The 23,747-nt window shown below is 42.7% G+C and overlaps 1 protein-coding gene across 1 annotated transcript in view; it reads left to right on the forward strand.

Moving 5' to 3' along the window:
• LOC101922768 (ovostatin-like) overlaps nucleotides 1-19,349 on the forward strand; it is a 32,088-nt gene extending 12,739 nt beyond the window's left edge. The window contains exons 15-35 of the mRNA XM_055809081.1: nucleotides 69-218; nucleotides 858-1,028; nucleotides 1,621-1,753; nucleotides 3,090-3,183; nucleotides 3,886-4,114; nucleotides 4,723-4,849; nucleotides 6,059-6,180; nucleotides 6,844-6,895; nucleotides 7,183-7,266; nucleotides 8,214-8,390; nucleotides 8,703-8,784; nucleotides 9,679-9,835; nucleotides 10,295-10,369; nucleotides 11,687-11,852; nucleotides 12,505-12,725; nucleotides 13,171-13,386; nucleotides 13,527-13,651; nucleotides 13,850-13,940; nucleotides 16,263-16,334; nucleotides 17,576-17,678; nucleotides 18,660-19,349. Of these exons, the coding sequence (XP_055665056.1) occupies nucleotides 69-218; nucleotides 858-1,028; nucleotides 1,621-1,753; nucleotides 3,090-3,183; nucleotides 3,886-4,114; nucleotides 4,723-4,849; nucleotides 6,059-6,180; nucleotides 6,844-6,895; nucleotides 7,183-7,266; nucleotides 8,214-8,390; nucleotides 8,703-8,784; nucleotides 9,679-9,835; nucleotides 10,295-10,369; nucleotides 11,687-11,852; nucleotides 12,505-12,725; nucleotides 13,171-13,386; nucleotides 13,527-13,651; nucleotides 13,850-13,940; nucleotides 16,263-16,334; nucleotides 17,576-17,678; nucleotides 18,660-18,712 (2,700 nt within the window). The 3' untranslated portion in view covers nucleotides 18,713-19,349. The remainder of the gene's footprint in view (nucleotides 1-68; nucleotides 219-857; nucleotides 1,029-1,620; nucleotides 1,754-3,089; nucleotides 3,184-3,885; nucleotides 4,115-4,722; nucleotides 4,850-6,058; nucleotides 6,181-6,843; nucleotides 6,896-7,182; nucleotides 7,267-8,213; nucleotides 8,391-8,702; nucleotides 8,785-9,678; nucleotides 9,836-10,294; nucleotides 10,370-11,686; nucleotides 11,853-12,504; nucleotides 12,726-13,170; nucleotides 13,387-13,526; nucleotides 13,652-13,849; nucleotides 13,941-16,262; nucleotides 16,335-17,575; nucleotides 17,679-18,659) is intronic.
• Nucleotides 19,350-23,747: the final 4,398 nt, after the last annotated feature.

Consider the following 23,747-nt stretch of genomic DNA (forward strand, 5'->3'; position numbering starts at 1 on the left):
ATTTAGATCTATATGCCAAGCTGATTCTCCTAATTTCTTTATGGTTGTCTGGATTTATTAATTTCCAGGTCCAGCTTGAGTTCTCTGAGAAGCAGGGTCTCCCAGGCTCTAAAGTCGGTCTTCACCTTGAAGCTGCTGCCAACTCCTACTGTGCCCTGCGGGCTGTGGATCAGAGTGTCCTCCTCCTTCAGCCTGAGCGACAGTTATCTGCTGAGAGTGTAAGCCACATCCCCAGTCCTGTGTTCTTTTGACCTAGGGACATCCAGACTGACAGTCTAATTCCCAGCTGTGACCTCTCTGCTGCTGGCTCTATTTTTATTTTTCCCTTGGAAACAGACATTTCAGTGATTAAAGAAAAGTCTACGGCAGTTGTATACTTCAAAGACGGAAACTGATGGTGGAACATTTACTTTTGGAAAGCATGGCAGTGTAAGACATATCCCAAGAATATACCTAACGTAAATCCTTGAAAGCAGAGTTACTCCCTGGGGAGTGATGATGTCAAAATTGCATTTTATGTCTCACATAGGCCTTGGGCCCAGAACAGAAGTTGTAGATGTCAGCTAGTATCTTGTTGGATTCCAGTCTCATCTTTGCATAACTTAGGAATATATCTCCATGCTTTTTGCTCAAGTTCACCCCACAAAGCCACTGAAGCTCAGAAGGAGGATAGAAGAGTCCAGTTCTCCTTTTGTAACACCAGCCAAATTGCTTATTCATCTCTAGGAAGGCATCACTTGTCAAACCCACCACAGTCTACAGGATTGCTCAGGAGCTACCATAAGCTTTGCATATATGTGACTTCACACCTGCCCAGTACTTCCCTTGTGTTTACACTAGTCATTCTCACCTCCCAGGTGTACTACCAACTTCCTGTGAGTGATTTATATGGCTATTACCACAATGGGCTCAACCTGGAAGATGACAAGCCAGAGAGGTGTACCCCAGTCAAAACCACCTTTTTTGATGGCTTATACTATGAACCTGTGAATGTCAGTCATGATGGTGATGCCTACAGAATTTTCAGGGTATGTGCTCTGTGTGGTTCTTTAAGTGGGAGATATTCCAGAAGAATTCATGCACATTAGCATACAACTCTCTCAGGTGGTGGTTCTCACTCCTAAGAGAAGGCAGCTGATGCCTGGAACTGCCTAAAGTCTCTGATGACCCAGTTTCTGCCTTCTTATCCCCACTGCTTACTCAGGAAGACTGAAAATCACTACTACTAGATATATCCACTGGTGTCCTGCCCATGCTTCAGTAGACACTTGCTAAGCAGGACCGCATCCTTGGCTCATGACTTCAGGTGTTCCTTGTAAAGATCTGAGTCCATGATGAAGGCCACTTCATTCCTGATACACTTGCCTCTACTCCCCACTGTCCATATCACCTAAGACCTAACATAAGCCCCATCATTACTGCTCTTTGCAGAACACCAGGTGCCACTGCTCCATAAGAAACACAGAGATTGGCAAGGAAGAGTTGTAACATGCAGGGTTGAAAGAATGGGATGTGAGAAGAGAGGAGAGAGATGAACTATGATAACCCAGGTGGGAGAAGCGGCAAGCACAGGTAGCTAGTGCATGCCTTGAGTGACATGATTGATTCTTTCACATTTAGGATATGGGCCTGAAGGTTTTCACCAACTCCAAGCTACGGAAGCCCGTTCTGTGCAATGAAGACAAATCGGATACAGAAGATCACCCTGTCAATATTGCGTATAGTATTGCCCATGTCGGTGGCTATAGCGCAGGTAAAGGAAGGTTCATACTGTATCTCCAGTCCCAGTCTACCTGGTTTTCAAAATGGTTCTCTGTATAAAATATCAGCCAGCATGTTGAGGGTTTGTTGGGGAATAGGTCTATGTGTCCCAGTTTGCCTCAAGTAATCTCTTTCTGACAGTCCTAGCGGTAGAGTCAATTCTCTCTCACTTAAGTATAGGGTGCATATAGAAAAGACAGGGAATACTGGGATGCTACTTCTTTCGTAAACTGATACTAGTTTTTCAGGCTTTTTCAGGTCAGAACCTTTTATCAAATCACAATTCAGTTAAATATTTAGAAGGAAATGACAATCCAGAAAAATAATGACAATTCCCAATGTCAGGAATTCACACAGCATGTTGTCTCCAACGCCTTTATAGATCAGCAAGCATTATGATTTTCTTCCTCCAAATCAGATTGCTCAGCAAAAAAACCCTAAAGTAGCAGCCATGGGTTGCCACAAGGGAAATTGCTATTCAGCACTTGGAAAACATTCTTTCCCATGAGAGCTGTGCTGCACTAGAAGAGCTTCTCCAGGATGTTTTGGATCCATTGCTGCAGGTTTTAAAAACTAAGCTGGACAAGGCTCTTGAGCAATATGATCTGACTTTGAAGTCAGTCCTACTTCAAGGAGATTGGACTGGAGAACTCCAAAGGTTCCTCCCCACCCAGAATTTTGAATGATTCTGTGATTCTATGATTCTAAGTCCAGCAAAATAAGAAAGTATTGTTATTTCCATGATACAGCTAGGAAATCTGAGGTACCTCCATGCTAAATGAGTTGTTGGACATCACAAGTGAGTCCATGGCAAAGCTGGAAAGAGGATGTTGGTTCTTAATATTAGACCTGTAGTTTGACTATATGAACAAAAATAGTTTTCCAGTAGGCTGGATATTCAGCTCCAGTTTTAACTACTGAATGGGGAAAAGATGATTGCGTTCTCATGGAGAATTTTAAAGCCTTATAGGTTTTGGTAGTAATACTGGCTACTGTCACCCATTTCCAAATCGAAGAGAGCTAGTGGTAGAGGATGGAGAACATACCTTTCTAAGTGGATGATGAGAACTTTTAATGTGAAATGAAGTGATATGTCTTGTGAAATAGCTAAATTTTCTAGTATTTTCCCATGGGAAAAGAGAATAGGTAAGAAATTTTTCTTCCCGTATCCTATATCTCTTCAAGTTTTCCCTTTGTACAGGAAAAAGAATTGAAATGTACTCAATGAAATAGTGTTCATTCATAGCGTTGAGCAAGTCTGAAGGCAGTTCAGGTTCTTCTGGCCTGACCCCTCTCATGTTATACTTTAACCATATATAATATTCTAGATGAGTCAAGGATTATTTCTGGGAGTGGTGTTGCTCATAACACCATTCGGAAATTCTTCCCTGAGACCTGGATTTGGGATCTGGTGCACACTGAGTGAGTATCTTTATCTTCAGTTCTTACCTCCTGTGTGGATTTTTGAGCTGATACATGTTGCTGAAATGAATTCTGGGGAGAAGTCATGGACCATATGTCTGCTTTGTAGATATGGGTCTCTTTTTCCCATCTTAATCAATGACATTTGGGCTCCTAACCTTGTAGGCAGTGTCAAACTTACTTGAACTGTGAATGACATCTGTGCTCTGCCCCCTTTCCTTCTGATGGGGAGAAAGAATAAGAGCTAAAAGTCAAATAAAAACATTTTTTTAGGAGGGAGCAGGAGGAAAACTTGCTATTTTTAATCAATTTTTTAATTCAGCAGCAGAAAAATCAGGTTATATTTTCTTTCCAAGCTATCACAGCATCTGCAATGAGAATGTTTCCCTATTAACTATGCATCCAGGGGCTGTTATAGAACATTAATAAAAATTTATTGGTTCTAACCTGAATGTTTGGGCATTATAGTATTTAAACAAATTGTATTCTAAATTAAGAAAAGCTGAGTGCTTTTATAACATGTAGTTCACCAGCACCTTCAGCTTTACTTCCAGCTTTACAATATTTTTTTAAAATATGGAGAGATATCTTGCAGAAAGTGAGGTGAAAACAGACATACTAACTCAAGCAGGAACCCATTCTATAATTTGGCTTGAAAATGCCAAAGACAAATTTTAATTCTGTTTTTCTTATTTTCCTCAGTTCCAGGGGAGAGGTCAATGTCCCTTACACTATTCCTGACACCATCACCGAATGGAAAGCCAGTGCTTTCTGCATGCAGGATGATGCTGGATTTGGCATCTCCTCACCTGTTACACTGACAGCATTCCAACCATTCTTTGTGGATCTCACTTTGCCATACTCTGTTATTCGAGGGGAAAAATTTAATTTAATAGCCAACGTCTTCAACTACCTCAATAAATGCATCCAGGTCTGTCAAGTCCCCTTTTACTTCTTATATGCTTTGTCTATTTCCTAAAGATCCCAGCATTTTCCTGCATAATGCACTAGAGATGGAGAAATAAGTATTTAACTTATTTATTAGTGCGTATTTAACTTATGCTTTAGCCTGACACATTATTCCCTCACCCTCTCTCTTTGGACCCATCCTTGTGTCATTAACATTAGGAAAACATAGCTGATGGTCACTGTAGCTGGTCCACAGAAGATAAAAACCTGCTGCCTACCCTTACATAATTTAGTTCTTTTTGCTCCTGAAGGACAACTGGAGCAGAGGGTATGGGTACCTTGTTGTGCAAAACTCAATACATACTGAGTATGTTGTATGTAGCAGTAACTCATAAGATGACTTAACTAATGAGCATGGGCACCTTGCCATAATCCTGTCGAAACCAGACACTAACAGTGGGCAGAAGAGACAGGTTTGCTACTTCCTCAGAGAAATGCCCCATCCTCCTGTCCTAGTACCATCCCACAGATTCCAATGACAAATAGCTTCCCCAGCAAGTCTCCCTTGCTCTGCAGCCCAGTGTTCAGGACAGCCTGTTTATTTGCAGTCTTGCTCCTTCTTTGTCTCAGATCAGTGCCATCCTGGCAAACTCAAGTGACTACAAGGCAGAAATCCTTTCACCAGAGGGCAACACAGCAAGGGTGTGTGCCAATGAAAGAAAAACCTATATTTGGGCTGTTAGCCCCAACAAACTTGGTAAGTTTGTCTTTCCATCACCTCGATATATCCCTGTTTAATCTTTCTACCTCTGTCACTCCCGTCTTTAATGAAGCATCGTAGTGCATAGGCAGGCATTTCTGGACAGCTCCATGAATTGCTCTGCGGTTTTAGTATTGGACCTCTGCTAAAGCTGCCTTAGTTACACTGAATGAGCGGTGAATTGCTCCGGTGTTTTATCTCTTCTAATTTTTGGCAGTCTCTTTCCTGTCCATTTTAGGAAGAACTCTTCACTTGCCATATTATGTATGAATGGCAGGACTGACCGTGCCTGTGATCTTTCATCAGGCAATTTTGTACCCAACCAACTGTATACAGTAGGAATAAAATTTCCTAATAATTTTGGAGTGGATTATCAACAGGCAAAGAGGGCATTTCTTCTTCCCAGTTTTACAGCTGTGTTAATTCACACTGCCTTAAAGTCAACATTGTCTTTTTAAAAAAGCAGGTACGATGGCTTGAGTGTGTAAGTGTCCCAAAAGCTGAGGTACAAAAAACCTTTTAATTAGCAAAGATTTTTCTCAAAATAAACCACAGATGGGCCTTTTCTTTAACAGATTGTTTCTAAAATCCTATAGGCAGTATGACTGATTTCCTTCAAACTCACTGGGAAAGGTGCAGTTATAGTGAGATGAAAACTGGATATGCAGTGAAATAATACTGCAGAGCTGAAAAAAAAAAGAAAGCTGCTGTCACTGATAGCTCTGTTGATAATGCATTTTGATCCAAGTAAAAACTCCTTTGGATTTCCAGTGTGCAATGATTGCAAAGGTGAAATGAGCAACACCGCAAAGCTGCCCGCTTCAGGGTTGCTCCTTAGTGTTGTCCCTCAGTTAACAAATTCCACCTGAAGGGAAGAGGTAGTAGAGCTGTAACTGTTGCAACACTGCTCTACATCAGAGAAAACTCAGCACAAGGCCAAGAAAAGATGGAAACTGATAGTGAGTACTGTCAGTTTTTTGGCCAGGATCACCCCTATTTCACTCCTCATCCTAGACCCTCAGATAACCATTCCTTGCCACAAGCAGACCAACGTGGAGCCTTGTTGGAATTTGTTTCTACTGAGCTGCCTTCAGAAAGGATATGTTTCTCAGTAGTCCATCAGCCTAGAAAAGTCAGTGAAAACCAGGGGTAACTGTAAACATTGAAGATAACTTTATTTTCTTGGGCTGGTGGGTGACTTTCCAGGTGAGGTGAAATTCACAATCACTGCTGAGGCCAAAGTGAGTAAGAGAGATACTGGAAAGACCATATCCCCAGAAGAGGAGACAATTCGCAGGGACACCCTGATTCAAACCCTACTTGTTGAGGTACGGTAGGAAATCTGCGTGTACTTTCCGCTTAGTGGAAACTGCGGTTCCTGTAGCTGTGGGTTAGAAGCAGTTAGCCAGTATGAGGAGGTGAGGCAGCCAACACAGGTGGAACTGTGTACAGTAGGCTTCTCCACGTGAAAATGAGGGTGTAGATCACAATAATCAGTGGCATCTGCTGTCCTCCTGCCACTGTCTCCTTTGTGAAACCATGACTATGCATGCCCTGACACTCCACAGCATATCAGTAATAGCCAGAAAGGAGGAGATTCCATACCTTACCTGTGAGTGCCTTTAGCCTGGAACTCTACTACTGGGGGGGGGGGGGGGGGGTAGAGGCAGGTATAAAAGAAAAAGAATTTGCCTTGTGCATCATAAAGCAGCAGCCACGTAGTTAGAAGAGTCCCTCTCAGAGGTTGGAAATGTCTATTTTGTAACTGCTTTCTTAGAAAGAAGGTGCTCTGGACAGGGGGTTGGGTAAAACAGGGAGGGAGCCATGGACCAAGAGATATTCTAGTGGAGACAGAGAGGACTGGGTGCAAGGGGTGCACTGTCTGGGTAGGCACATCCACATACTGCTTTACAATGTTAAATTGTCATGTTTTCATGGTGATGTTCTACACTTTTCTTCCTGTTCTCGACCACTGCCCTGCAATAAAACAGCCTGAAGGTATTAAGAAAGAGTTGACTCAGAGCTCCCTCGTCTGTTCGAAAGGTAAGGCAAGTTCATTCGTTCCAGGAGTCAGTGGAACTGCTTCACTGTAGGTTTTGCCCTGCAAAATCAGAGACCCTTCCAGGGAAAGACAGAGGGTTTCAGGGTCAAGATGCTGGGCTACAATTCAGGATTTTCAGAGATACCTTTGTCTCACTGGGCAAGTCTCTGCAATATTTTCTTTACCCAGACTGCAGATTGTAAGCATCACTACAGTGACTGTTACAAAGTGAAGACTTCTGGAAAAAATGATGATTTTAACAATTCTTCTTGTTACATTTTTTTATCAGGCATAACAATTTCTGAACCAGTGTCTCTCATCTTGCCAACAAACCTAGTGCAGGGATCAGCCAGAGCTTATTTTTCTGTCATTGGTAAGTTTAGTACTTGGACTAAAACCAAAAGTAAATGGCATTTCTCTTGTGCTGCATCAAGTGCCATCATGTGTACATCTGGAAAACTAATGTAAAATAGAGGAAATGCTTAATCTTGATTTTAGAGGAAATCTTTCCTACTTTGCAAAATGGCAATGAAAGACAAAAGTTTCTCAGAATTCCCTAATATCAAAATATTTTGACTTATATTGCATTTCAGATTATACTGCATTAGCATATCCTGTTTAGTTAATTAAGCTTAAAAGTAAAATAAAGCATAATTCTTTAAAAAAAATATTTTGATTTCTTGGAAAGAAGACTTCAGAATTTTGCTGACTGCATAATTTCAGATTTATGCTTTTGCAAAATGAAAAAAATTTGTGTAGTTGATAAGTCCTCACAGAGTAAGACTTTCAGGTCCCAGACAACTCTACTAATCTTAATGTCATTATTAAGGTAGCTCAATTCAGTAAAAATTCTTTGAGGTTCTGAACTCAGACTGCATTCTAAATACAATTGTTCTGCATGCCTGGGTCACCGCGAGATGTGCTGATACTGTGCAGTACAGCCCCTGTAACCCATCAGCATCATACTCAACACAGCTTTCTCACATGTACATGCAAAAAGGGAAGCAGGTTGTAAAGGGCAGGGAAGCTGAAGCCTTCTAAGGGTTCACAGCGTTTTCTCAGAGCCCATGCCAGCCCTTATCGCTGCTCAGTTTTTCCTCAAATTCTCAGATTCTCCCAGGTGTCCAGAAACAAACAAACAAAAAATTAAAAATTGAGGCATTTCAGCCTTTCTTTTAAGCTGTTTCTTTTGTTACTGTGATTACTCTATATTGGTCATTGCCCTTGGGTTCATAATAAGGTAATATAACGCAATATATAGTGCTGTGTAATAACAACATGTCTGAACTGAACTGACTTCTTATATCTTTCATTCTTCAGGAGACATTTTGGGTACAGCTCTGAGGAACATGGAGAACCTCCTCCATATGCCTTATGGCTGCGGAGAACAGAACATGGCCTTATTCACGCCCAACATCTATGCCCTGGATTATCTGAATAAAACTGGGCAGCTGACTGAAGAGATTAGAATCAAGGGTACTGGATATTTATCCACAGGTAAGAGACTTTCAGATTCTCTCATCTAATATTCTGATTGTGTGCATTGTACTCTAAAGCTTTACACAGGAACACTGATGTCTGAATTCTAGCACCACATTTATTGCACAGGAGCAGGTGATGACACCACCCCAAAGAAGCATGTCATACTTCCAGAAGCAAAAACATCTAGAATTCATAGTGGCTGGCATTATTTATGAGATATACATTACTTAATATTAAATCCAAAAATCTTACTACTTCAGCTGAATAAACCGCAGAACTAGTGCTTTTCTGTAATTAGAAAATATGTCATCTTTGTTGTCTTTTCAGGGTACCAAAAACAGCTGTCATACAAACACCGGGATGGATCCTACAGCTCCTTTGGGACACGAGATAGGGAAGGGAGTGTATGGTAAGTGATGACACTTTCTGTTTCCCTAGTGCAGGATCTTTAGGCTTTGAAAAATGATGGAAGTATGAAGTGATTCTTATCTTTAATGGAGTAAATATACATAGCTCAATTAATTTGGCTCGCCTAGTAAGGGAGAAATTAATAAAGCAGAGAGAGTGCTACAGAAGTATAAGATGACTGGGGGCTGGAGTACATAATGTTCAAGGTCAGGCTGAAGGAGCTGGGTTTGCTGAGCCTGTAGAAGAGAAGGCTGGTGGGGAAACTAGGTGAATCTTCCCACTACATAGGTAGAAACTGTAGAAACAACAGTCAGGCCCTTGTCAGGGTTGCACAGAGTGAGGACAAGACTTTGTCCTTCCTCAAGTTGCAACACTGAAAACTCCATCTCGGTAGAAGGGGGAAAAAAAGCTTCCCCAGGAGAAGGCTGCAGCACTGAGACAAACGCCCAGGGAGGATGTAGATACCTCTGTCCCTGGAGATTTTCACACGATCAGACAAGAGACTGAGCAACACGACAGAGCTTTGAAGTTGTGCCTCGTTTAAGCAGACGGTTGGACTGGAGAATTCCAGATGTCCTTTCCCACCTAGTTTATTTCAGAATTCTGTTAATTAACATTAGAAACCACTATCATCAGTCATCAAGCTCTGTCTATACTTTAGTCCTGCTCTGAAAGAAAGAATGGTTTCAGCACAGGAATGGAGAAACCTCAGGTCAGTTTTTAATGTCAGTTTTTTAATGATCTTACTGATTAAAAACTTACAAAACACTTGTTTCTTTTACCTCAGACATTATGGAATTCACCTTATGTCATTTTCTATGCACACCACATTGCTGGTAAACCTTCTTGATCTTGTTCACACCTTACCTGCTTTCTGCTTCTGGTTCACCTGCAGGCTCACTGCCTTTGTGTACAAGTCATTTGCACAAGCCAGACGCTACATCTACATTGACGACGATGTCCAGTCTCAAACTTTGATCTGGCTGGCAAGCAAGCAGAAGTCAGATGGCTGCTTTGAAAATGCTGGGTCACATTTCAACAATGCTTTGAAGGTAACTGAGACAAGTATAGTTCTAAATTTCCAATCCTGGCATTGGGATCGATTTGGATCATTTCTGCCAGGCACAAGCATATCACCAGACTCTTCCTAGTTCTGTTCTCTCATGTCCCTCATATCCAAGCATGATTCTTACGTCTGCTATCAATGATGAAGTAGAAATAAGTAGAACTTTGAGTCACAAATCTCAGGTTTTATTTTCTACCACAGCATTATGTGTTCAGCCAGAGGCTATAATGTGCTTTATTGCATATGTGCAAAAGCCAAGAAAATGCATGAAATCATTTTGGCTTTATCCTGAGAGAACTTATCTTCCTTTTTTCTGTGAACACAGGGAGACAAAAATTACTTCTCATCTCAGATCTAACTGGGATCTGAACTATGAATTAATTCACATTTTGTTTCTTTCTAGGACATCTGTAACTGACTAGTTCTTCACTTGTTTTTATTTCAGGGTGGAGAGGAAGGTGAATACTCACTCACAGCCTATGTTGTGGCAGCGTTGCTGGAGGCTGGACACTCTGCTGCGGTAGGTATTTGATGTTGTTATGCCCTGTTAGTCCGGTCAGCCGTTTGTGAAACAGTGCTCAAGTCATAGTCCTCACATCCATATTCTTTAACAATGTGGTAAATACTGTTTGTAGGACAGTAGGGTCACCTGAGGAAATCTGTTTCCAGAACCCTGAAGTTGCCACAAGTATTTGATAAACGTTACAAATCAGTTATGTATCCAATTCCTGTAGATTAATTCAAAAAATCCCTGAGAATCCAGTTGTGTTAAACAATGGTAGTCTATGTAGATGCAAAATCCAGACTGAATTTGCCCACTCCGTTCAGAGTCCAGTTTGGAACTTACTCTGAATTTACCCAGCCTGAGGTCCAAGCTATCCAGTCTTCAGTCCCACAAACTCTCTCTGCGCATTTAGATCCAAGCTGTGATCTGATTGTTAATTTTGTCTCAGCTTTGCTTTGATTTGATTGAAAAACTCTGATGGTTCATCATGGAAGGAAATGATGAACTGCTAGTTGGGAGACTATGCATGGGGGAATAAGAAACAAGTTGCGTTCTCTGTAATATACTTTGTGCATATCCCTGAGACTCTGTTTTTTGCTGACTTTGTTCTTAGTAAAATGAGGATGATAAGCCTTGTTCCCAATCTAACAAATGTGTTCTAGGCATGCTGAGTTTTGCAGATTTCTCAGGTACTGTGGCATGGGGCATCATTTAAGTATCTGAGACCAGAAAGATAAAAACATTGTGCAGAATCAAATAGTTCTTCAAAAACATCAATTTAGTTCCTAATATCTTCATAAGAAGCTCCAAAACATAATGCCACGTCTATAAGTAAAGCTGCATAGACAGGACATGGTTATAAAGTGCTGGTGATGTCTGAGCTGAAGTAAGCTCACAGAGACAGTCTGTAAGGCTAAAAGGGCTGAAGACTTATCTTGATAGCTATAGCTAGCAAATGAGTAATAACATCTATCTGAGAGAGCCTGCTTCATCATGATCTCAATGCACTTTACGTAGTACTGTAAAAATGATCCAGGTTTTATAGCTAAAGTAACCAAGGGACAAAGGATTCACCTGCATAATAAGGTCATCTCACAAGTCAGGAAAAGAATCAGTGCTCTGCTAGTCTGGCCATGCTACGTCTACATAAATGCAACATTGGAAGGGCATTTTTTACAGGATACACATTGTAGGCCCTTAAACAGGCCATGGACCACGTATATTCTTATCATGAAGGGTGTGTGGTGGCAGTTTAAGCAGTGATGGAAGTTTTTAAACAAGCTGAGACACAAATCCCGGTACCTGACAACTCTACTGCGTTTTCCATTATAGCATCCTGTCATTCAGAGTGGCATGAACTGTTTGGAGACTGCATTTACCAAAGGAGTCCACAACCTGTATAATCAGGCCCTCTTTGCCTACATTTATGGCTTAGTGGACAAAAAGGAAAGATGCCAATTCTTCCTTGAGAAGCTGGACAAGACAGCTACCAGACATGGTAAGCGCAGTATGGCCATGATACAATACAGCGAATGGAATGATGTAGGCTATTCTGATGTACAGTTTTCCCATTCATACTGCTCCCTTCCCATTTCATGCCTGCCGTGCTACTGAACTCATCTCTATGAACTTCTCTGTCTCTTTTGGTTTCACAAAACATTGACCTGTGGCCTGATTTTCTTAATAATGAAAGAATTGATGTGTATATATATTATATATTTATATTTTTATATATATTTAATTATAATAATGTAGGTAAGGAGAGACTCCTTAAGTCTGAGTCCAAGATAGTGGATAATTGTATCCAGTTCCCTCATTAGCTTACTCTTTACATGCTGAACAAACCTGTCCCCTTGACTACGCTGTGTACTCCAGTCCGTGACTACCTTAGCACCCTTCTGCTGCACTGCCGTCACTTCAATCCCTCTTTAACTTATACAGCCCCATTTTATTAATCCCTTTCAATCCCTTCCTGTTTTCCTTTCCATTCTGGAACTAAAACTTACCCAGTTCAGGACACTGATGGCTGAAAAAAACTTTTGGGTAAAGGCAGAGAGGGAATTGTATGCCTATTTCCCACACGATAGTGTAGTGAATTAGGTAGCAAGTAATTTTCCCGTGCTTTTTACATCTCACTTGTCTGTTTTCAGGTGGCTCAGTTCATTGGCAGAGAGAATATAAGCCACCAGCAGAACATTTCCCTGTCTTCTATTCCCGTGCCCCTTCTGCTGAGATTGAAATAACCAGCTATGTGCTCCTGGCTTTGCTCAACAAAGCCAAACTCAGTCCAGAAGACTTATCTTACATTTCTCGCATCGTGCACTGGCTTGTCAAACAACAGAACCCGTATGGTGGTTTCTCCTCCAGCCAGGTAACAACTGGGTGTGGTAAAAAGAAAGATTCTGGGAGCGGTCCAGCCTGCAAGCTGGATCTCGACAGTATGTCATATCTTCCTGACTGCATATTAGTTTGAACAGTATTTGATAAACAGTGCTCACAAAAGTTTCTTTGGCGAGGCACATCATGCCTCTCATAGGCTATGTCATACATATTTTAGGTTTAGGAAATGGGGATTTACCCAAATTGCAAGTTAGCTGTAGACAGCAGTCACTGCTGACACAGCATTATCCCAGGTTTTCCAGCATGATTAAAATCTATTGCTCCAGAACTTGTATCTTGTCTCCTTAGCTCTTTGCAGAGTCCCCCTCTATTTATGAGCATGGACAAAGGATCAGGGAAATGGGAGCTGTGCTAATCACATGCATCATCTTACAGCTGGGTATCTGTCTAACTGGGGATCATGCTTTTATTTTCAGGACACTGTTGTTGCTCTCCAAGCTTTAGCCCAGTACGGATATCTCACTTTCTCTAAAAACAATCTCAACACAGTTAAAGTCAACTTCATGGACTCCACCAGTAAGACTTTCCAGGTGAACAACAAGAACCGCTTCTTACTGCAACAGGCTTCCTTACCCACTATTCCAGGGAATTACAGTGCAAAAGTGAATGGCACTGGCTGTGTCTATCTGCAGGTAAGCAAGCTGGAAATTCAGCACCACTCCTCTGAGAACTAAGCAGGGGGTCCTCCATACCTCGTTCCTCTCCATACCTCATGCCAAAGCCACAAAAGCCTGTAAGTCTGTGACCATCTCACACTTTCCATCTCTTTTAGACCACCCTGAGATACAACATCCATTTGCCAAAAAAAGCTGCAGGATTTTCTCTCTCCGTACGGCCGGCCAATGTATCCTGTACAAGCAGCTTTCCACCAAATTTTGATCTTGTCCTCTCTGCCAGGTAACTTCCTTTTACTGACCCACTCCCCTGCATTCATTCACAGCCTGGTAAAGCATCCAAGGAAGGATTTCAGTAGAGGTAGTTAGCTGCTACTGTGCAGCTGCAGGAAGACAAACAGGATCATTGGGAGCCGAAATAGTCATTCACTGGTCTCCTCTCCATTTGCAGACCAGACTAACAGAGCTTTTCTCATTTTAGTTACACAGGAAACCGCAAAGTCTCCAACATGGCTATTATTGATGTGAAGATGCTCTCAGGTTTTGTTCCTGTAAGATCTTCCCTAAGAAAGGTAAAGAATGGGAGTATAGTGAATGTTAAACCCTGAAAACATAGGAAGTTGGTAAAAAATCGTCTCTGATTAGTAAATTGAAGCCCCATGGAAATTCTGCGAAGTCCCTGGGCACAGCCTTCTGTCACATACTCTGTGTCTCGGACTTGAGGCTCTGTTAGAAGTTGCCAAATCCAGTAGCCCAACAGAGGTGAGACTGCTGCAGCCTCAAATCCCCAGGTTCAGCCGAGAGCAGGGCTGAGTGTTAATTCCCTATAAGCAGGCATGCACACTATAAATATATATACACATGTACATGCCTGGCCACACAGATCAGCTGAGACGGAAAAGGCAGCATTTACACACACATAGATAGCACAAATGGTGCTATCCTCTTCCCCTTTCTGGCTGATCTGTGGAAAAGATAAATATATACATATATGTATGTATACGCACACATATATACATGCAAATATACGATGTGGAGCCCTCTGGTAGCTGGCCATAGCCCCACTCCAGTGACTGGAACTGAGCTCCCCAGCACCCACATACATGCCTGGTGGGTACCTCCAGTAAACCAGCCCTAGACACGCAGCCTCTGCAGCAGCTGGGCAGGGATCCCCTGGTCTCCCAGTTGCCTCACGCAGACACACACACACACGAGTTGGGCTAGCCGGTCCAGCCCATGAGCCTGAGCAGTATCTGCCTCCAAGACAATATAGTCTCTCCAGCAACAGGCTGGGACCTCCTGGTCCCTCCGGCTGATGGCAGGGTGACTCAGATCCTCTGGTATCCTCAGTATTTGGCCCAGGCTTATGCCTGCTTCAGCAGCCAGCTGCCAAGCCCCTTAACTCACTCACCAGCTAGTCCAGCTTTATATTTGCTAGCAACCACACGCTGTCATACACACCCATGTACAGCAAGCCTGAAGCCTGGTGTCTCCAGATGCTAGCACCCCAGGCAGAGTTCGTGTGATCTGTGGTCCCCTCTTCAGCAGCTGATATGCCATACACACAGAATAGAGACCTCCCCACCCAGGAAAAGAGTCAAGAACAGAGTTTAATAACAAGTCAGGAGAGGTTGTGGTGACCAGGTGCAGGGCATGGCCAGACAAGAGTGCTGACCACCAACCTGTTCACATGCAACCGGCTCCTTTTATCCCATTTTTCCACACTGTTCCTCCCAGTTGGACTTTATCCCTCCATTTGTTACTTCTGGTTCTTCCCCTAAACATCCTGTAATAACTCTGCCTTGAGTCTCAGCATCCCATATTCAGCCCTGTGTTCCTGTAAGCAGCATTCTTCTTAAGCCTGTAAGGTGATACTCTGCTGTTGGCTCACCTGGTGGGTCTCACCCCCTGACAATGGGGCTGGTTACTGCACTGTGGCAGCCCTGGGGGGAGCCAGGTCAGGGTGCTCTGGTGGCTTTGCTCAGGTTACTAGGGTTTCCCTGTGCTCCTTAGTTTGTGTGTGCGAGCCTTTCATCACACAACCTAGCAGAACCTATGTAAGAAATACTTCTGCCACAGTTAAATTGCTCAAATGGGCATTTAGCAATGTTATCTCTTTGACATGGTTATTCCTTCCTCTACAGGACAGTTTAACAAACAAAGGACAAGTGGGTATTGCTCTTCCTTTACTATCCAGAAATTTGGACACGATGATGACAGTGCTAGGGAGAGCACTGATAAGCACCTCATTTCAGGTCCTAGTGCAATTTAGGTTCTGCAACAGATGTATTGGCTTCAGGCCATGAGCTGTAAGCTTCAAGCAGATGAGAAGAATGCCAGTCATTGTAGAGTCTGCTCATCGCTTGGTGCAATTGTAACCATTCAGTATTCGGGCCTGATTTTCTTTTTTAGCTAAAACTGTATGAAATTCATAACTTTCCTTTGTAAGATTTCACAGTTGAGATGTTACACTGTCTGCCATCCTACTTCTCTTTATATGTATTTGGGAAAAAATAGGTGGATTTTAACGTTTGGATTATTTTGGTTTCGTGTGTTTTTATAGTAAAATAATTTTGGTTGTAGGCTTTTCTAAATTCTTTTAAACCTTTATTTTTTAAGATACACAATGGACTAGCGAGTGAGTCAGCTTGAGCTGTAAAGTCTCACTGAAATGAGAACACTCTTCAGTTAATGGTGCAAGTCACACCCACCACAGCTGACTAGTGAAACTATTTATCCTTGTGACTGGCTTGCACTGGCAGTCCAACACTCAACTCACATTTCTTATTTCGGTCACGAGATGGCGGGTGGCACAAGAGGAGTGTGGCAGCCGCTTTAAACATACTTTGTTAAGTCTCCTATATTAACATTACCATAATTTGCCTTATTTAAAGCTTCAGTACCAGGATTCTGTTGTGGATCGTGTAGACATCAAGAACAACCACGTCCTTTTCTACCTTCAGAAGGTAAGTTTGGGAGGTTTCTTTTTGGTTTTATTAAATTGGAAGTTTAAAACAGGCTCCCAGATAAAAGAAACGTTTCATTGATAGCAGATTAGCAAAACACATGTTTTAAAGACATAAAGGGACTTCACTCAGTCCAACATCAGATTTATATATACACAGTTGTAGTTGTAGTCTACAGTGAAGAGATAAGCATTTATTACTTTTTGTGAAGAATGCTGTATGATTAAATAGCATTTCACAAACATAGTTAAGGTATTTCCCATCTTACAAAAGTTCCCAGTCTACATAATATTCCTCACCCTCTAAGTGATGCTTCTCATCAGCTGATCTGAGAGTATTTTACAAAGAGTCAGTATCATTCCCTCCCTTTTAGAGAGATTTCTGTGTGAAAAGAGTAGTCCTACTACATCAATGACAAAAATAAAGGGAGGTGAGAGAAGAAAGATGAAAATCAAAACACAAGTGATCTTAAAATACCAAGAAGGGAAGAGGAAACAAACAGAAACAGTAATGATATCTACCTCTCAAATGGTAATTTTTATTACTTGTTCCCCAAGGATCTATTAAAGAAGATTGGAATCAGTATTTTGAATTCACGGAGAAGCTGAGATTCTGAGAGGTGAAAAGTTTACCCAGCAGGGCACCAGTGATGCAGAAAGTTCTCCAGAGCCCCTGTCCATTCCTGTAAAGAGATCCACAAGACAGAAACTAGGTCAAAGAGAGAAGAGAGCAAGGGCACAGTCCCAAGCTCACAAAAGAAAGTTTGAGACGTTGAGTAAGGAGGAAAGTTTGGGACGTTTGGCTGCAGGAGTGTGGATTGAGGAACAGAACCACAGGGGGTGATGGAGATCTTGAGTTTAAAGTGATTAAAGAGAGAAAAGTGGGGAGAAGATTCATAGGAGTGCTGAACGTGATTTTAGGCAGGAAAAGGCAAAGGAGGGCACTAACAGCAGCTTTCAATGACCAGATGGATGCTGGTGTGCTGAAAGCTGCAGTAACCAGGGAATTGTTGGGGTAATTGGCAATGGAAATACAAAGAGGAAGAAAGAAGACAGCATACAATTTTAGCAATAACTTTTAAGCAATGATCTGTTCTGATGTCAAGTTTACAATCTGGACAGAACTGTAGAATAACACTTTGTCACCTAGTCTGAGCCAGAAATGCATCTTTTCAACCTTAGCCTTGTGGGTAGATATGAAAACAAGAAGTCCAATGCATTTTCTTGTCTTACCATTTCCAGGTCTCCCGGAAGCAAATCAACTTCTCTTTCAGTGTGGAGCAAAGCCTGCCTGTCTCAGATATCAAACCAGTCCCAGTACATATGTACGATTACTACGAAACAGGTAGTTGACCTCAGTAGGCCTGAGCAAAACCTGTGAAATCAAAGTCTCAGTCTCAGCGTTTACAAGGTGCAGACAGTGGATTTTCCCTTGCTCTCGGTGTGCAAGCTTCTTTCCACTTTTCTGCATTTGCTGACTGTTTCCCAGGAGAGACAAGTGGGGAGAGCAAGCTGGCAGTTCTGCTGCTTTTGATTACTAAACTGAAAAGGGTTTGCAGAGCCTAGACAGTTTCTGTTCCCCTGTCTTTTCATTTCTTGCTTCATTTCAACATAAAGCAGATCAGAAAGTGATACGTTAGAAGTAGCTTTCTTACAAAATACATAAACATGTGTGGTTCCACTTTCTTTCCATAGTTTGAACACAATGGTTGAAACCATTAACTCCAAGGCAGCAGTGTTCCTGACTTCCCTGATCTGGGTTATCTCATATTTTTCGTTTATATTGCCATAGTAGGCTGCAGTCAAAGAACCCTTCTCTAGTGGAATCTACTTAAGCAGGAATGACAGTGCCACTGAACTCAAGAGTTCAACCATCTAACTAGAAAACTGAGTGCCTGACCACCTTTCTTGATCTGGCCTCAAGGAACTACAATTGCATTAGATATTACGCAGCTGTGGAACTTATCAAAACTGTGGCTCAGGTTCTCCCGTGCTTTTCTCAAGCTTGGCACAACTTTTGGGAACTGCTAACAGATTAGCAGCAGTATCCAGAGAACTGACATATCCAGAGAGCTGACCCTGGAGTGCATGTTCTGCCACCTGATCCACGTCTTACGTGGTCACTGCAGTGGTGTGTCCTGACAAACATGGCCAGAGGAGTGCTCTGACTGTGCACCCCTGCAACAGGGTGCCTTGACAACTGGGAGACTACCACAAAACCTATCAAATGTTTTCTGGTTCATAATGTGTTAATCACAAGTGCACATGGACTGGAGTCAGAATGATTTCTCACTCTCATGCAAATGTCATCTTTTCTTCTTTCCAGATGAATATGCCCTTGCAGAATACAAAACACCCTGCTCCCTGCCTTCCAACTGAAATCAAATATGTTCCAGGAAAGGTAATGGTTCAGAAGGTAGGAGTCAAGCGTTTGTTGAGGAAGAAGAGGATAAGAGACTTGTTTTATTCTGGGAGAGCAATGAAAAGCATGTAGAATAATGAGGAATAAGCAAATCCCAAACTTCAGTAATCAGAATGACCCATTCTGGCCCACACTTCAAAAGAGCTTGCGGTCAGTGTGGGTCAGAAACTCCAGATAAAGTGCTTTTCCTAACAAGAGATACTGTGCAATTGTTAACCCTGACCAGCCATCTTTTTGTAAACTCATGACACATATTCCAGTGGGAGCTTTATGTAAACTCCTGAAATGTGTATTCTTGGCCACAGATTCCTTTGAAGAAATCAAAGATGAGGAGAATAATCTGCTGCAACTGTTGCTTTCATAGATTAGATTATATTTGTCTGTTCTTTCCCTTCATCCTGAAGGAAGATTCTGAATAAATTACTTTGATCCTCATAGTTTTCAGTGACTGAACTGACTCATGTACAGATGTCAGAACTCTAGTCACAGGAAGATAACTTCTGTGCAGTTTTTGCCTCTATTTAGAAAGTTTTTCTTCAGATTAACATCTCATATTTACTGCTCTTTGTAATAAAACCACCTGATTGCCAATGCTATTTGTCCCAGTCTCCACTTGTTGTATCTAGAACTGGGTGCTGTAAGAAATTCTGTAAGCTAAAAAAATCATACCTTGGACAGGTCAATCATTGACATCCTTGTGACAGGTCAGTCAGTGACATCTTGTGGCACAGACAGGATCAGGGCCCTGGCCTATGCGATGGAAGCTTTCTACCCAAAGCTTAACGAGAAACAAGAGAGCTATAGCACAGAAACTCTTTGAAAAGGAATTGGGGAGGAATGGTGGGTCCAATGGAGCCCTTGGAGGGAGAAAAATGAGAAGATTTGGAGTGAGTGAAAAATAGAGAGCCACAAGGAGCTTATGATGGGATGGCAAAGTACAAGAAATTTCTTGTTGTGCTTTCTGCGTTTAGTGAACAGGTACAGCAGACAGCCAGACACTGTGGCTACTGTCCCTCTCAGTCTGCAGTGACCTGACCTTTGTCCTGACCAGATCACACTGGTAGAAGGACACAGAAACCAAACACATATCCATAGTGACCTGAGCAGATGCCTGCCAACTGAGCTGCCGTTTCTTCAGTCGGGTTGTTAGACATTGTCCTAGTTACAGGCTTGGAAGACACTAGCTTATTTATCATGACAACGGGCTTCTCAAAGCAGGTTTTGATTCCTACAAACACTACACAACAGCACAGGAGGTGGTAGAAGAGGAGCAGCCTTTGTACACCCTGGGAGCGCTGTTCAGTAGGGTGTCAGGCTTGCCTAGAGATGGCTCAAGTGAAACTAATCCTACTGCACTGAGTGGTGCAGGAACCTTTGTGCTAAGGGAAAGCCATGGCAGAGACCCATGGGCTCAGTGTAATCCCAGAAAGATACAAAAGAAATTCGGAAGCTGTAGAAGCATATACATGTTAGTTTGGAAGAGACCTGCATAGGACATCAACTAAAACCTCCTGTTCTAAGTAGAACCACACAATAGAAACCTGCAATTCAATGTAGGAGGCAGCTGCAAAAAAGAACCTCCAGTGAACCCAGGACATCAGCACTGGCCTGAGGGACGCGAGCTCTGTAAGATGGTGTCCAGCCATGAGCACCATATGCATGTCTCAGGCAACCAAAGACATCCAGACCTGCAGGCAGGCCTGTCCATCAGGTCTGGCTGCATGTACTGCTGCAGTTCCAAGCAATTTTCTAAATGTTAGTTTTCCTTGCAGCCAAAAGCAATCATGCGTAGGTCCTTCACTGCACTGTGAAAGGCACTCATCCGTGAGGTTCCCTAAGGAAAGGCCCAAGGGGTGGGAGAGAAATGTTGGACATTTTACATGAAAGCTGTAAAAAGATAACCTATTATCCCCAAACTGATTTTCTTCTTTATATCTTTCACCACCTTTCACGTACTTTTAAAAAAGAACTGTGAAGTGATTCAGCACCAAGGAGTTCCACTGAGATAAGATCCCAGAACCTAAAGCCTAAAGGTCAGCAAAGACTTACTGACATCACCTTTCTCACTGTATCCAGGATAATAATGGGCCACTTGTCCCTGACCAACAAAAGTGCAATGCTAGAGACTATGTGCTGAACTTCCAGCCACATCGTGTAAAGCAGTATTTTTGTATATGGGGTTTTCTCCTTGGAGTCAGAGTTTAACATATGGATATGTCCACATACCTACAGACAAGGAGCTTACTCATCATTCTGTTACTCCCCATACAGGTATTTCTTGGCTTGTGGCTCAGTTTTCTGCCAGTTCAGACATGCAATAGGGTTCCTGGGCTCCAGTATGAGCTGGGTTATTACAGCTGTCTTTGGTTCAGTCAAATAAAATACCCTTCATTACAGACCTTGCTACCTCGGTGAGTGAAGGGATTGTAGGGATGCAGAAGCAGTCACTGATCTTGTCTTGGACAGTCCTTGTGAACCAACCTTTGCTCAGGCGCTTTCATGGATAAAAGCCAAAGGCAGGAGGCTGCAATTTCATAGAGAAGAGAAGCTTTTTTTAGAGAAGCTACTGATGGGATCCCAGTCCTCTGGGACCCCAAATCACATTGCAGTTAAGCCAGTCTAACAGGTAGGTGTTGCTGAACAGCACAGTCTTGGTCCTGCTCATTTTTTTCTGCCTTTGCTCCCATCCATGATCTCGTGACCCTTAGTGTACTGCTCAACTTGACCCCACAGAGAGCAAGTCAGAGATAGGGACCCAACTCAAAACTGATAGTATTCAGGGGGAAGAAGTATGTTTCTTCCTTCTATCTGCTTGAATGGCAAGCAGGCAGGAAAAAATGCACCGTCCCTTCCAGCAAGGCATGGACACAGCTCAGCTACATCAGACAGTCATGTTGCAAATCTTGGGAGCTTTTGCAGAAAGCTGAGTAGGCGAATCACCACTCCACCTCCTACCCCTACTCACCTTCTCTCAGCACAGCCCTGCCTTTGCGTCTGCTCAGTGTCTCCTGCTCACAGGATCACAGCTGTGGTCTCTCGTTTGACTTCTTGTAAGCAGTCTTGAGTCTCTCCCTCTCTCCATCCAAAACCCCAGAAACTGGGTAAGTTTTCCATTCCATTGCTATAATTTGCCTTCTTATGTTTATGGACCTAAAGACAATGTCCCTGGCCCAGCTTAACAAAGCCAGAGCTCTGGTCTCTGACTGCTTAGGTCACAAAGGTGGTAATGAGAGTGTGCCTTACCTAACGTGTGACAGCCTTGATTCCCAAATACCAGGTACTATCTAGAATGAGAAATAGCCTGAACTATGGCATTTCTAGTCATACGAAAGTCCCTCTTTTCATTTTCCTTGAAAATCCACTTCTATTTCCTCACATGTCCTGTGAAGATGCAGTTGTATGCAATTTGAGCTGTGCTCTGAAGATATTAAGCACATAAATATAACCCAGTCTACCAAGCAATTAAACATCTCTCCCCACAAAGTCCCAGTATCGGCTGGGTCTCGCATTTCAGCCATTTCCACAATCTTCTCTGTGAAGATGGTTTCATGCACTGAGGCCGAAGAATAGCTCTAGGCATGTCCTAGCTGTCTCTGCTTGGTCATGCACCAACAGATGCAGAAAAATCCAGATGTTTCTGCTCAAAATCTGGGTGGGGAAGACATGAACAAGGTGAAATCTGGAGGTTAACTGGCCTATTCAGACATGCTCATTGTGTGCTTTACCAACAGCTACTATGACTCCTGTGTAAAGTCACCCACAGGCTCGTTTCTTATGTCCAAAAAGGCAGGGGACTTCACAAATTTCTATCACTGACAATCGCCCTTACCGCTGGATAGCTAGCCTGGTGGAGGCGCAAGCATATATAAGAACCCCCAGAAGTCTTGTCCCGCGTGCCTTTCGTGTGCATTTGGAGAAGCTGTGAGATAAGGGAAGAGTTTCTTCAGATCAGCTAGCAGGAGAGTGTTTAGCTTGAGAGCAGCACTAGGGTCCAGGCAAAAAAGCAGACTTCAGCAATTCAGCAACACCAGGACCTAGGAAACCTTGGGAAGCAGCTGGGCAGTTGCTCTAAACAGCTGAGGAACTGGGCAGAGGACTCTTAGGCTTTTTGTGGATTTAGATCCTGACTGATGTGAGCCAAGTACCTTAAAACCTCAAGAAACTCAACACATGCTCTGACATCTCTCTCAGATTTCTAAATACATCACCTGGCATTTGAAATCATCAAGCATAGAGCAGGTTTCCATATAGTAGCACTGGCATGCAGGGGAGCCTGAAGGGGCACTTTGATGCATAAAACAACATTTATGAGCACATGTCAGACCATCAATATTCCCGGGTACCCTCCTTAGGATGGACATAAATATGAGAACAGCGCTTTCTGCTTTTTTTTTTGATGGAATTTAAGCTTTGTTTTATTGAGGGACAGGAGTAGTTTCTTCCCTGACAATTCTGGTGGAATTCTATGTCGTACAAGTGATGAGAGTTTCTGCCTTTTGAAAAGAAAAATGATATTTTGAGAAAAGGATGTTGTGAGGTGAGTGGCTTTCACCTCTTCCAGTTCTGCTCAAAACCCAGAGGTCCTATCCCCAGCATTTCTGTTCCCATCAGAAGCACCCCTTGAGCACAACGCTTGACCCAGGTCACACTGAAAGCAATGTTTTTGTGTTTGCATGAAACCTGGGGGTGAGTTTTGCTACAGACAGACACGTGCTGAGGAATCAGCTATGATTCTGAAGACATTAAGGTGCCAAGTTGCCTTTCAGTGACCCCAAACTCCCCCTTGCTTTCCCATCCCTGTCAGCAGAAAAGCTTGTGTGAGTTTCAAGAGGGGTCAGTCAGGCTAGTTTAATCCACCTTCTTCATCTGTGTACACTCAGCCTGCTGCTAAACAAAAGCCTTTGTTTAATGCCATTCCGATGAATGGCCAACTGCAAGCCTGGTCAGATGGAAACTGATATGAAATGCAGATTCTTTCAAAGGCACAGCATT

Source organism: Falco peregrinus, chromosome 6, assembly GCF_023634155.1.
Source record: "Falco peregrinus isolate bFalPer1 chromosome 6, bFalPer1.pri, whole genome shotgun sequence".
Taxonomy (NCBI): domain Eukaryota; kingdom Metazoa; phylum Chordata; class Aves; order Falconiformes; family Falconidae; genus Falco; species Falco peregrinus.